This window comes from Peromyscus maniculatus, chromosome 20, assembly GCF_049852395.1.
Source record: "Peromyscus maniculatus bairdii isolate BWxNUB_F1_BW_parent chromosome 20, HU_Pman_BW_mat_3.1, whole genome shotgun sequence".
Lineage (NCBI taxonomy): Eukaryota > Metazoa > Chordata > Mammalia > Rodentia > Cricetidae > Peromyscus > Peromyscus maniculatus.
This window is the reverse complement of record NC_134871.1, coordinates 64806118-64819998: the sequence shown is the minus strand read 5'-3', so window position 1 is coordinate 64819998 and position 13881 is coordinate 64806118. Positions and strand designations below refer to the sequence as shown.

The 13881-nt window shown below is 40.3% G+C and overlaps 1 protein-coding gene across 3 annotated transcripts in view; it reads left to right on the top strand.

The window, feature by feature from the left end:
• Window positions 1–13881, top strand: part of Nell2 (neural EGFL like 2) — a 343938-nt gene that overhangs the window by 272062 nt on the left and 57995 nt on the right. For all 3 annotated transcript variants that reach the window (XM_006974326.4, XM_015993199.3, XM_076556663.1), the window contains exon 16: window positions 1637–1732. In XM_006974326.4, the coding sequence (XP_006974388.1) occupies window positions 1637–1732 (96 nt within the window). The remainder of the gene's footprint in view (window positions 1–1636; window positions 1733–13881) is intronic.

Below are 13881 nucleotides of genomic sequence, written 5' to 3'. Positions count from 1 at the left end.
CCACATCCTGGCCTTTATATCACAAAATGCTCTCCATCTTTGAAGCCCTAAGCATCATTATTTTATTTCCTCCCCTTCTCATGTGCACAGTCTTATTCTTTAATCCTCTGTCTTCAGCTTCTTTGAACCTTTCTTTTCATTCAGTTTACCAGTATCCCAGCCTCAGGCATTTTGTTTTGGAGCCCAAACATGAATGTATCATGATAGCGACTGTTCTGGAAGCATGACCTACTCACGTATAACACTGTTAATCCCCCTGGAAAAAGCACCCCATTTCCTATGCTTTCTTTCTCAAGTTTCTGTCACTGTGGGATTGATATGATTTATGCACACTGACTCTGTGTCACTGTGTGTGCTTGGGTTCTGATGTTAGCTACTTCTCCAGTGTCAGTTGACAGTTCCCCTAAATGATCACCTCGGACTTCAGTTTCCATTAGTGGACATTCTAGCTGTAGTTTTTTTTTCTTTTATTGCCATTTACTACTTCATGTTCCCCCAAGGCTTCTCCCCCAGGTGAACTTACACCCTTCTTCCCATGGGAAATGGAGAGCTGTTTTTGAAAGTACCCAATCCCATAGGATAGAGAGTTCATATTCCTTAGTTCCAATTGATTTATAAAATGTAGACATTTGAGCCTGCCGAGCTGCCCACTTCTCAAGTCTATGGTACCCTTTACCTGGACATTGAGTAGAGTAGACTTACTATGGTTGTGGGTTGGTGAGAAAGAAAGACCACGTGCAGGAACGGGTCATAAGGCCTGGTCTGCAGTGGACTGTGGGTTGCATTGGTATTCAAAACTTCATGCATCTTCATGTAGATCATCATAAAGAAGGTCTTCTCCTTTTAGAATCAAAATTGCACAAGAATTTGCTTGGAAAGCAGACAAATAATATAACTAAACCCTTAGAATTTCCTTCAAAATATCTGGTATGGAGCTGTTGGGCCCCAATGCTCCCCTCTCTTATTTCTGCTTGATTCTGATTCTTCTCTAATATGAAAAGCAGATCATAAACTGTAAGGAACTCAGGAATTTATGAGCAGGTATAGACACCAACAGATAGCATTTTTCCTTAGTTGGTGAATGCCATTTTCCCAGAAGACTATTGGGGCAAATGGTTCTTACAGTTGGGTGTTTCTAAGTCAGCAAGGCTGGCTTAGAACTTATGGAAGTCCAAGACTCTTCCCTGGTATCTTAGCACTTTAGCCAGCATGCCAATGGCCCAAGCCTCAGGAGTACATCATTTCCCATTTTCTCCACTCATTCTCTCATGCTTTGCCTCGTCTAGAATGGCTACCACTTTTCAATGCTTGTTTTCAAGTGTGATTTTTACAACAGAATACAATACAAACTGTAATGCTCTTCACACTATGGAAGCTTGCTGCGTTTTGTCATGTTTCAGGCAAAGTATTTCCTTAGTGTGGGAAACTGTTTCCAAACTCATACTGAGTTTCTCTCGTGTGTAGAAAAGACTGTATCATGATGAAATCACAGTATCTTTTATCACTTGATGTTACGTCTGCAAGGGAATAAACAAAAGCTGGGCGTAGAGATTATGGAGTGGCTTACTTACAACACAATGACAACATGTATCTGATGCTGCTTATCTGATTTATTCGTGTATCTGGATTATTGTAGCTTTCTGCAAAGATGGCTGTAGAAACGGAGGGGCCTGCATTGCTGCCAATGTGTGTGCATGCCCACAGGGCTTCACTGGACCCAGCTGTGAGACAGGTAGGACTATCGTTTCATCTACAAAGTAGATTTTTACCCTGCTATACAAAGTAACTCACGAGGAAAATATTGCTCCGGGTTTCAAATGGGTTCTCAGACCACAGCACTGTTAATAAGGAAGTGGAGGGAGTGGGTTGGAGAAACATCAGTGATGCATAGTCACTGAGTGATTCCCTGAAGTCGATCTAAGGAGGTTTTGCAGCTCTTACAATTAGGTATGTATTGGGCTGTTGCTGAAAGAGGCAAGGAATAACCCAGGCTTTCATGACTTAGTAGTTCTTATTGCTCATTCAGAGCACATTTTACTGGAAGCTCTGACTACATTAAAGCATAGAGTTCAAGGTTATGGACCCACTACTAGAATCCTAGGATCGACTACTGTCTGCACTTACATTTAAGACACTAAAAAATGGCCCAGTTTCATTCATTAGTATTTATTGGAAAATGTTTGAGGCATTTATTCCTAAATTATTCACTTAAATGCACCTCAAATTTATTGCTTCTGATGGATACTAATGCTAGAAGCCTCAAAATTTGTTTTAAAGACCACATGGTATGCATGCTGCTTATGACAACAGAATAACAGGGCCTGCCAGATGAAAAGCACACATTAGCAGGAAAACAAAAGTGTCCCCGGCTGAAATCGTACGAGTGCTCGTTCGGTTGCTGTAAGCTAAGGAGTCTCATAGCAGGTGACCTCAGAAACTGCCTTTTTCCCAAGAGAAATCTGCCAGTGGTGACTGCAGTCGTATGTCACATGGTTTCTTGTAGGTCTCCCTGTAGGAGTGGTCCTGTGTGCTGGGCCCCTCCTGCACTTACAGGCTCATGCGGTTTAGCAAAAATACTGCTCAGTCAGCGTGTGGGACAGAAAATGACCAGCTCTACTTGGGAAGCACACACCTTAGTATAAGTTCTTGCTGGAGTATTCAGGCTGCAGTCACCAAGGTCTCACCTGCCTAGGTCACCTGTTTCAGAAGAGCCTATGAAGAATTGTTTTCAACATTCAGTGGATAATTAATACAGATCCCAGATACAAAGTAGTGACATTTTTATATGTAGGATTCTTTTGAAGAGGTCATTTCCTACGTCTGAATCCCCCAAATGTGTTTTGTATATGAATCAAACTGGTTAACGTGCTAAATATACAGATTTTGAGCAGTTGATTACCATGGAATGTACTGGATCAAAATCAGATGCTGCTGATGCAGCAGCTATCCAAAATGTCTCTGGCATTTCTCCACCACTATTTCCAGACCTACAAAGGTTCCCTGTGAAACTTTGTGTCTCAACATTTTGGTGATTAGGTTTCCAGGGAATAACACTTTGTGCTGGTTCAGGTTAGAGGTCTGAATACTGGCTACTTATACCCTTCCCCTGATGTGAAGACAGTGGTCTAGAACTTTGGTGAATAGTGGCCGTGTCCAGTCCTGCGTGTCATCCATCTATTTAACAGTCACATGAGGAAATTGTAAAAATCTGTAATGGCATTATATTAATGTAACAATGACATATTCAATATTGAGGTAAAAATAGCTACCAGAATATCTGGCTCACTTCAGTTATCCCTGAACTTTGAGTCTCTATGCAGACAGTCCCAGAGTGACTCTAAGTAGCTTTGTGTAGCAGCCAAGGACTATGAGCACAGACAGAGGCTGGAAGCCAGCCCTGTGGTCTAACTGTGACCTTAACTTCTTATTGTCTGTGCCCTTTATACCTGACCTCAATCTTCACAGTTTCTTCTGAACTAGCTATTACTTACATTAGAGTTTTTAAAAGTAGATATCTTAGGGTTTCTATTGCTGTGAAGAGACACCATGACCACAGCAACCCTTATAAAGGAAAGACATTTAATTGGGGTGGCTGACACTTTCAGAAGTTTAGTCTCTTCTCATGGTGCAATAGGGTGGCCTGCAGGCAGACAGATTGCTGGAGAAGGAGCTGAGGTTCCTACATCTTGACTCACACAGGCAACTGGAAGTGGTCTGAGACACTGGGTGTGGCTTGAGCATACATGAGTCCTCAAAGCCTTCCTCCACAGTGACACACTTCCTCCAACATGGCTACACCCCTAATAGTACCACTCCCTTTGGGGGCAATTTTTTTTTCAAACTACCATAGTAGGGTTCAGAGTCGTTTAATTTTTTTGTATCCCTAAAGTCAGAGTTATTGACTTCAACAAAGATGCTTCTAGTCCCAAATTTTTGCTTTCTATGATGCGCCTCCCACTGTCTTTGGAAACCTTAACTTCAAGGACCCCAAACTGAATATATTATTCCTGAGGAGACCATGGTCTGTTCCTTCCCGTCTTGACTGATGCTGTGGTAAGTGAAGGTTCTTTTGCAGTTGTCTCCACTGAACATCAGAACACAAACATGATCCTATCACCCCTATATTGTATTTTCTACTCCTGATGTGGCATTTTATTGCACCCTTATGACAGAGGGCATAGTTTTTATCTTATATTAAATAAAGGTCCTCCAAAGTATTGGTTCACCCTCCTTCTCCTCACCTTATTTTAATTTGTAGATACAAAGCCCTCTGTGACTGTGATACTAGTCACAGGGTATATCTTCTTCACTTTCATATCCTTCACTTTCATATGGTCCACATCTTGGTAGATATTCCATAAATAAAGGTATGAATGAATTATCAATTAAGTGATGAAGAAAAATGGTATACTAACCTCCTTGATGGACTAGTTTCCATGTTAGTTTAAAGGGACCTCTGTGATCACCTGTCTGGTCCTGTACTGGTGCATGGCAGGTGAGACACAGAGCTGTGTCTCACCCTAGAACCCTGTGACAGTCTAGAACTCATCCCTAGGCTGTTGTTTTCTATATCCCTCCTTCTTGTCCTTACACCATGTTGCCTGCCTCAGAATTTAGTGTCCCACCATCTTTCATCAGCTCTCTCTTGCTAGGCTTACACCTCCATCTGCATGCTAATCCCATTAGCTTTAACAAGGAGGATGGTGGAGAATTTCCTCTCCCAGGGAGGAAAAGCATCCAGATGGCGGTGCTTTCCAAACACAGAAGTGGCTGAGCTTTAGTCTGGTAGAACTGGATACATTTAAACCTGGGACCTCCGGTGGCTGTGTACTGAGCCTTACCATGGGTGGAATAAAGAATTCCCAACTTTGCTCAAAAACCATCTTAGTGAGCAGAACATTGACCAAGTCTTGTTATTTGAGTTGAGGTTTATGTAGAACTTTCCTCCCCCATTTATTTAGTTTGTTTATTTATTGTGTCTTAGTAGAAATGGCAGAAGCCATTTACTAACTTCAAAAAGGAGTCACATGTGTGCTCTTTACTGAGCTAAATTAATTTTTCATGGACTTTTTAGCCACTGAACAAAATCACCCACATGAAGAGCATAACTTTGTTTTTAATTAAGCATCCAAATATTCTACAAGATGTTTGACTTGGATTTAGTAGGGTGATTATTTCTTGCATAACTCAATACAATGTATTAGAAATGTATGTGCCAAGATTTAACAGTTCTATTGCTGCCATTCTGCATTTATTGCCCAGGGCTAAACCTCAGCAAACATGTGTCTAGTGTGATGATTAATATGAAAAGCTGTCTTATGTGAAAAGTAAATCTTTCATAATGATTTAGCACATAACACTAAAAAAGTCTGACAGTCTCCTATAAGCAACTGCTTTCATAGATGAAATTAAAATGTTTACAGCTGGAAAGAGTTGATATCAAAAGGCAAATTTGAAAAAAGCACATGCTGAAATATCAAAGAGGAGATCATATGTTTTAGTGATAAATGGCTTCCTTATTCCTATGTGTAAAATGATGAATTTCTTAGTCACAGATCAAAACATGAAATAAAATTTTAGTTATTTTTAGTGAGTTGTTAAATAAACATAAATTTAAGTTGCATTAGCTTTAATATACATAGTTTCAAACTGAGGAATTGAAGAAAGAGACATATGAGTATCAATTTATTTCAAAAATAACTTCAAGTGGATTAGGGTTGATTGACTTTAAATTATATATTGTTATATTAATATGTGTTAGTAATTATAGATCTAGTGCTAGGTAGATAGTAAAACACTCTTTTAGTAAATAGTATATTCTGGTCGAAATATGTATAAAAAAGTTGTTAATGTGAATCAATCAATGATGAGGTTGAATTCCTACATTTTCATCACAAATAGCATACATTTAATTGTATAATCTCATACATTTATAAGGTATATTTTGCAGAAGCTTGTATCGATTTGTGTTACTTTACATGGGAAGACTAAACAATGTTTAAAAGCAAGAGAAAATCCTCAAAACATTTGAAATATAACATACTTTTCCTTACCAAAATGACAGATGGCAAAATTGTTTTACCCCCGAAATCTGTAAGAATATTTAAAAACGGGGGCAGTGTGAGGCAGAGGCCAGCTGACTGCCTTACCCATGTGAAGACCTGGGTTCTGTCTTGCTTGCCCCAGCCCAGGAGCAACAACAGAAACCAACTCACCGAAAGCTTCCAACTGTAACATTGGTAGAGTTCACTCTGGTGCTGAAGCGAATCTACTCTCTGTATAGCGATCCTCCAAGTTCGGTTTGAGTTCGGTTCCAAGTGCTTGTTGTATAGAACTGCGGTCTTCCTTGCAGCGTGTAGCCCACGGTTCAAGAACGTGGAAGTGGAAGCCAGAGAGGCACCGGCCACAGTCCCAGCTCTGTAGTTCACCAGCTATGTGACTCTTTTTCGGACTACTTCAGTTTTCCATGCCTTAGTTGGTGCACAACAATAATAGCTTCTGCCTTTTCTAGAGAACAAATGAAATGAGCAAGGCAGCACAAGATTTAAGATTTGTCAAGTGCTAGTTGGAAGATACTTTATATGATTATATCAGAAATTTTAGCTTAAAAACCATATATATATATATGTACACACACACACACATACACACACACACAAAAAAAAAAAAAAAAAAAAAAAACCTTTGAGGCTTTAGAGCACCCTTGATGCCCTGGAATGTTGTCAAAGAAAGGTAATAATGATTCTTGATTCTTGTTTTCTATATTTCTTCAGAAATGAGCTTTGATATAGTTTTACCACTGTTTAATAGTTTAAAATAGTTAATTCATGAATGTTCAGCCTTTAAAAAACTTAAATATTGATCTATTTTAGTTCAAATGGAAATCTTTAAAAGTTAATCTCTATGAAAATGTAAATACTGTTCTGTTTTTTTAAAGTAGTTAAATTAGTCATAGTGTTACATGTCTGTAATTGCAGAACTTGAGAGGCTGAGGCAGAGAGTTGGCATGAGTTTGAGGCCACCCGAGCTACTTCTTCACAGTACCAGTCGACCCAAAACTGTTCCAAAATAACCCCAAAAAGTAGTTCTCAGTGTCCAGGGTCAAAGCCATTCTTCCAAGTCCTTCAGGTTAATTGGAAGAATCCTGCTCCCTCTTTCCTGGGATCAGTCATGTATAATAGATAACAAGTCTGATGGGCACATTTTTCATACTCTTGCTGTAAGGCCTGCCTAATTAACACTGGAAATGAGGCCACACCAGGAAGCTAATGCAAGGGAGAAACCATTCTCTAGCTGTTTGAGAGCAGGTTTCCAAGAAAATAGGACAAGTGGAGATATTTAAGAATTTCAGGAAGATTTTCAGTTTTACTTATAAAATGTTGACTTTTTAAAATATCTTTATTTATTCTTCGAGAATTTCACACTCTATATATTTGATCATATTTTTCCTTCCCCCCAACTCTTTTCAGAGCCTCCCCTAACTCCAGATCCACCCAATTTTATGTTCTTTCTTTCTCTTAACCACACCCGCCACCAAACAAGGAATGGTTTGCATTGGTCAACTACTCCTGGGAATGGGGCCTCTCCCAGAGTGTGGTTGATATACCCAGTGAGGCTCAGTAAAAGAAAATCCCTCCCACCCCAGCTCTGAATTACAGATAGGTTCTTAGCTAGGGGTGGGACTCTATGCCCACCTCCCCTTCTCAAGCTGGAATTTGGTTTGGCTTCAGTTTGTACAGGCCCTGTGCATGCTCTCACGGTCCCTGTGAGTTCATGTGTGCATCTGCCCTGGTATGTACTAGAAAGTACTCTTTCCTTGGAGTTGGCCCCCAGCTGGGGCAAGTGTTTCTACAGGCCTATGGCCAGCTGGGAGAGGGGGTGGGGAAACGTTTTCATGGAGACGAAAGTTCTAGAGGAAACAAAGGTACTGTTGCATAAAACCTAGATAACTGCTTATTGAGGGAAAAAAGTGAGAAAATGGAAATGTGATGTGTGGAAGGTATCCTCAAATATGTGAAGAGCTAAAATAGTTTGTGGCTCTAGGAGTCTACTATCCTATGTATCTCCAGCAATCAAAATGAATGAAACAGGGAAAAAAGATCCCGTTCCAAATAACAAATGTTCTGATTACAAAAGCCTTATATGGAAATGGCTTGGCCAGATGGACTGGTCAAGTAGAGCCTAGATGACCAGATGTTGTGGACACTTAGGATCTCTACATGGAGATTAAATGGAACTTTATTATTGGGAGTTCCTGGGATTCTTAATGTCACATTCTTTCACGGTAGTCACTACTTCAAAGTTCACTTCTGAGCACACCACCCAGAAGCCTCAGTGCATGGGTGGTTGTCATGTCCAAGTACAAACCCTTCCAATACTAACTGTAGACTGGGACGAATCACATAACTCTTTGTATGTCGTGATTTCCTTGTTTTAAAAAGAATAGTAATAATCATTTTCTTTTTTCAATTGAGAAGTTAAGGACTTAATGCATGTAACAGCTACAGCAATGGTTCAATGAGTGTTTGCTGCTATTATGCCCTCACCTCTAACCCCTATAATGACTAAATCTCTAAAGCAATTATTATTCACAGATGGGGAAGCTGAGTTTCAAGTAGTACTTTGCTTTGGTCTCTGTACCAAAGACTAGGAAAGTAGGAATTGTGCCCAAGGTGCTCCTGCTGCACCATAAGATGGCAAAATGCCTTCACAATAGCCACTAACATTGTGGAATGCATGCTCCGATTTCTCTATATTTAACGGTCATTAAGCTCCTGCACATACACAGCGTGACTGGAAGTTTGTAAAGACACAGGAAGTAAATACAGTTTCTTTCTCTGAAGCTTTGTACTCCGACTGTCTGACTGCCCAGGGGAGCCTTTTACCCAAACGGCAGGGAGAGAATAGGTGGTTCCCAAATAATACTAACACCTCTGAAGAGACTGTTAGCTGCAAATTTTGGCCGGCACGGTAACTCCGGAGGAAATGGTTCTTGAAGAGTTCGGGAGCGGTAATTGCAGCAATCATCATTCAAAGGGAACTTCAGGATGGACTCCTGCTGCCGGGGTCCAGGAGGCAAGCCCATAGCTGATTAAGTGTGTAGAGCATAAGCTCCCAGGTGGTCTCCATGGCCAGTTTTCTCAGTATCTGTGTCTGAACATAAGCTGAGTAGGAATGGACCTTGACTTGTAGTTCAATCAAAACCTGAACAAAGTTAAGGGGAGGAGCGCTGGGGTCCTGGTCTTCTTGGACTTTCATGTGTCCCTGAATAAGAAAGTCCTCTTTGCTTGGTACCTTGATGCAAAATACTCTCACTCAAGGCAGTTTTTTCCTTTAGATTTTAAAAGGCTCAACTCCAGTCTTAAAAACCATATAGATTTCCTCCTTTTCATGATTAGCCACTTACATTTTTATAGCCTGTTACTTTTAAAAATATTTAAGTCAATGAAAGTAAAATGATTGATTATAAACTGGGATTTTGCCTTGAAGATCAATCAATTAATGGACCTCGTAAAAACAATAACTATGTTTAATATTTATTATTATTATTATTATTATTATTGTTGTTGTTGTTATTAAAAGTTGTGACCATAAGTAGTAAATCGATGTAAATTAAAATCCAGGCGCCTATGACCAATCTTTAGTGGGCAAAAATCAAGAGTGCAATGTGTACTGTAAGAAGCTAAAGCTTTCACTCTGAATGAAGAGAAGAGCTCTCTCCAGAAAGCCTAATTACAACTAGTGGGAAGCAGGTCTTCCTTACACACAAAACTGTTCACACTACACAGAGAGCACTAACACTACTGCCTGCCTGACAGAATAAGTCAGCTAATGTATCAGCCACTGTTAGCTTACATAAGATTATAATGGGGAAGATTGATAGATTTTATATGTAATGAATATTCACAGAATATAATCAGATCTTTAAGAGATTTACATTCCTGCAAGGTGAATGGGAGGGAGAGATGGCCCTCAGTGTCCTGCACTTGCTCCGGTCATTTGTGTTAGACTGCCCCGTTCCTTTGAATGACTCCCTTATGAATCATACGTAACTTCTTCATAAATGTTACTGAAGGGTTCCTATTTCTTGGTCTTTTTACAGAATTTTATGTTATTAACCAATTATCTTATGTGGTAAGTCTTTCTATTCATTCTCACTTTTAGAAACAAAAGCTAAAACATCAGGGATTGTTCAAGGTCCCATAGCCATCCAACTGAAGAGCCAGGAATTCAGTGAGGTCTGCATAAACCCAAAGCTGGTTTCCTTGCCGTGGAGGAACAGGCTCAGGAGCATTCATTTTTTGCATATTCATGGTGTATGATGGGATAATTTGATACATGCACATAATATGTAATGCTCACATCGGCCTGTCAGTGCTTTAGAACACTAGGATGAAGTCCTCCCATCTAGCTGCATTTTGGCACATGTTATCTGAATCCCGTAACTTGTCTAGCCTCTGGCATCCACTCTACACCCATGAGATCAACCTGTTGAGTGTTCACATGTGATGGAAACATGTGGCATTTGTCTTCTCTGCCTGCCTTATTTGCACAGGTGTCCTCTTTCCTGCTGTGGCTCATCTGGTTGCCTTTTGTCTTCCTCACATATCACAAATGTGGAAATTGTTCAAGTTTACACACTTGATCATCCCATTTAGTTCCAAACACTTTGGGCTTTATGGGACTGAACTGCCATCAAGTCTTTAAAAGGCATTGTCCTATGTTCCTCCAAAGCTTGTCTTCATGTCCCAGGGGTTCATGCCATCTCCACCTTCTCAACTTGCTCTGCACCATGCTCTCTGACTTGTCTCTTTCTGTTTTTATTGGTGGTGATGTAATTTTTGTTTGCCGGGGGTGTGGGGGGTGTCTGTGTAGCCCAGGATAGACAGGTAGATAATTCTCCTATCTCCATCTCCCAAGAACTTAGGCATGTGCTGCCAAACCAGGCTCAGAGTACCTTCCTTTCTTTACATGACATTGTCTAAGCCCAGGAGACCCCCCATCTCCCTTCACTCCTCTTAAAGCAGCGCCAATGCGCATAGTTGCAGTAGAATCTTAACCATAACGTTGAGGATAATGGAAAAAGATTAAAGAACAAAATGGAGAAGGGGAAATAAAAAATGATACAGAAGTCAGACTTTCTAAACATGTTTTGGTGGTTTCTTGTCACAGAGTGAGAAGCAGATTTTCCATTAAGCTCTAATACTGAGGCCAAACTTTCATTTGTTGTCTAACTGGCATCTAGCCCTGGCAGTATGCTCATCAGGTCATACGGTGCCCTAAAATTTACAACACAATATGTTTTGTTATTAACTTTTTCCTGAGCTTCAAAATATATTTGCTTCTGCCCCCCAGACCTGTCCATGAACAGGATCAGTTCCCTCTAGGTGGCACAACTGCCACTTTGAAATACTTCCTTCTTTCTAGATTATTCCTTTTATTTCTGAAATTTTATGCTTTTTTGTGTCTCTTTAAACCTTTAAATTCTCTATCTCTTTCTATCTATCTTTGTGTCACCTGTCTGTCATGTATTGTCTGTCCATCAGTCAGCTCCCCAATATCCACTCCCTCAGTTGTCTCTACTCTCCACTGTCTCTAGAGATGAGAGCAGAAGTGTGATCACCTTCCAAACCCCACTTTCCTAAACCAAGACCTTTCCTCTGTTATGATGCCTGTCCATTTCCCTTTTATGTGGTTTTTATTTTGAAGCTTGCTTAAAAGTTTCCTGATACGTCAGTTGGTCATTAATGAAAACTTGGCATACTCCAAGGATGGTTTAATTAGTTTGCATTCATTAACTCATTTTAATCACATCAACCACCTTCTTAAATGTGTCTAATTATTTTCAGGATCATTAATAATAATAAAAACAAACAGTGCTTAGTAGTGGGATTAAATGATGAGCCAAGGTCACACAGCAGGCATGTGATAGACTGTGTATTTGTAACTGGCCTTGGGTATGACCTTTTATCTCTACTGATGTGTCCAGATCTCACATAGTCTTCTGTGAACCCCCTCTTGATCTGTGCATGAAGCAACCTTACTTCCTCTCAACACATGCATCCAACCAATGCTGCCCCCTTTGTGTTATATTGTATGTTTCTTAATCATAAAGTAGAATAATGTTACCTTAGACCTCTGGAGTCTGATACAGTACTTCCAGAGAATCACTCTATCATTTAGACAATCATTTTTATGGTTCAAAAATAAAAATAGGGATCTATTTTGATAGTAAGTATCATGAATGTCACAGGTAGGTTGTTTTAAGACTTTCTTTGGAAAAGCTGATTACTTATACCTTCAGCAGGACACAGACTGTGTGCCTTCCATCTTGGGAGACAAACCTGGACCTCATTAGGAAATTTAAGTGTAGCCCTCAGAGGGACCTCAGAAGTGCAGCATGCCATCCCTTCCAGTGATGATGGCTCTAACAAGAAGAAACCACTGAGGGGAAGAAGCAGGTGTTCTTAGCTGGCAGGAGACGGGGAAGTGACTACAAATGTAATTAATGACTAGCAAAAATAGCTATCATTAGGGTCTGAGACTTCGGCTCCATACTTGCGACTTGCATTGCAGAGTAGATGATAAACTCTCATCTAGGAGTCAGGCAGACATTGATTTGACTTCAGGAAGGGAGTATAAAGAAAGGTGGTCAGGGGTATTTTCTCAGATGGGAGGAGTACACTAGTGAAGTAAAACCAGAATCAGTCATTTCAGTGACAGGCATAAATGATATTGTGGTAGGAAAAGCTATGCCGCTCCATGGCTGGGAGCAACCAGGTGCCTTCCAGGATCAGAGCAAAGCTCGCAGGTTTTCTGTGAGGGAAATTTAAATGAGGCATTCTAGAGAGGAAATTTTGTTTTCCTTTATTGGTCCAACTAAAATCAAGCATACTATGTAAAACTAACTTGAAAGGATGTACTTTTAGCACACATCACTTCACATTAATGCCCTTTTCTGTTTAGAGAGATTAAAAGGGCTCACCTACCACCCTTCTGTCTGGATTTAGATGCCATAAGGGAATTTTTTTGTGCTCAGAAGTCTTTTTTAATCTGGTTTAAAACTTAGTTCACTAAGAAGCATGAACATGAACTTGAATTTAAGGTTGGTGCTCAGAGTTTCTGAAATGTAGGCAGCAATGCTCATCCAATAGGAGCCAGGATGGTCCTGTCGGCTCTCAGCTCCTCTTACCCTGGGCCATGTGATACTGGGCTAGTGGCTCCATCTCTTTATCTCCGCCTCCTCCTCTGTGCAAAGAAGTTTATGTAAATGTATTACATAAACTAATTCACTGAAAACATATATCATGATGACTGACACAAGCTAAGTACTAAATACATTTTTAAGCAGGGTCACTAAAGTCAGCGGACAGAGGTTATAGATGGAAAGTTAATTTTATATTCCTGGGGATCAGGAGTAAGTGGGGAGCCATTCCATCACAGGCACAGTTTCTGTCTGGGGTGGACCAGGTAGTGATGGAGTGAGATAACATTGTGACTCTCCAGAACACCGATGAATGGAGACTAGAAATATGGTTAAATGGCTCCATTTATCTCACACATGCACACACATGCATGAACGCATGCACACACATGCAAGCACACACACACACACACACACACACACACACACACACACACACACACACACACTAAAAATAATATATAACTGATGGCTTTACTCAGCTTCCTATCTCTTGGATTTACCTGATGTCAGATAACATATATACACATACTTTCAGAGCTAACATATCAGCTGTGTTCTTTGCCATGTCTGGTGTCCTGTGGCATAAAAGGAAAGATCCCCAGGGAAGCACACCCTCCAGACAGCATCCCCGGGGTAGATAACTAATTTTGGCAGTCTGAGGAGCCTCTTGGATG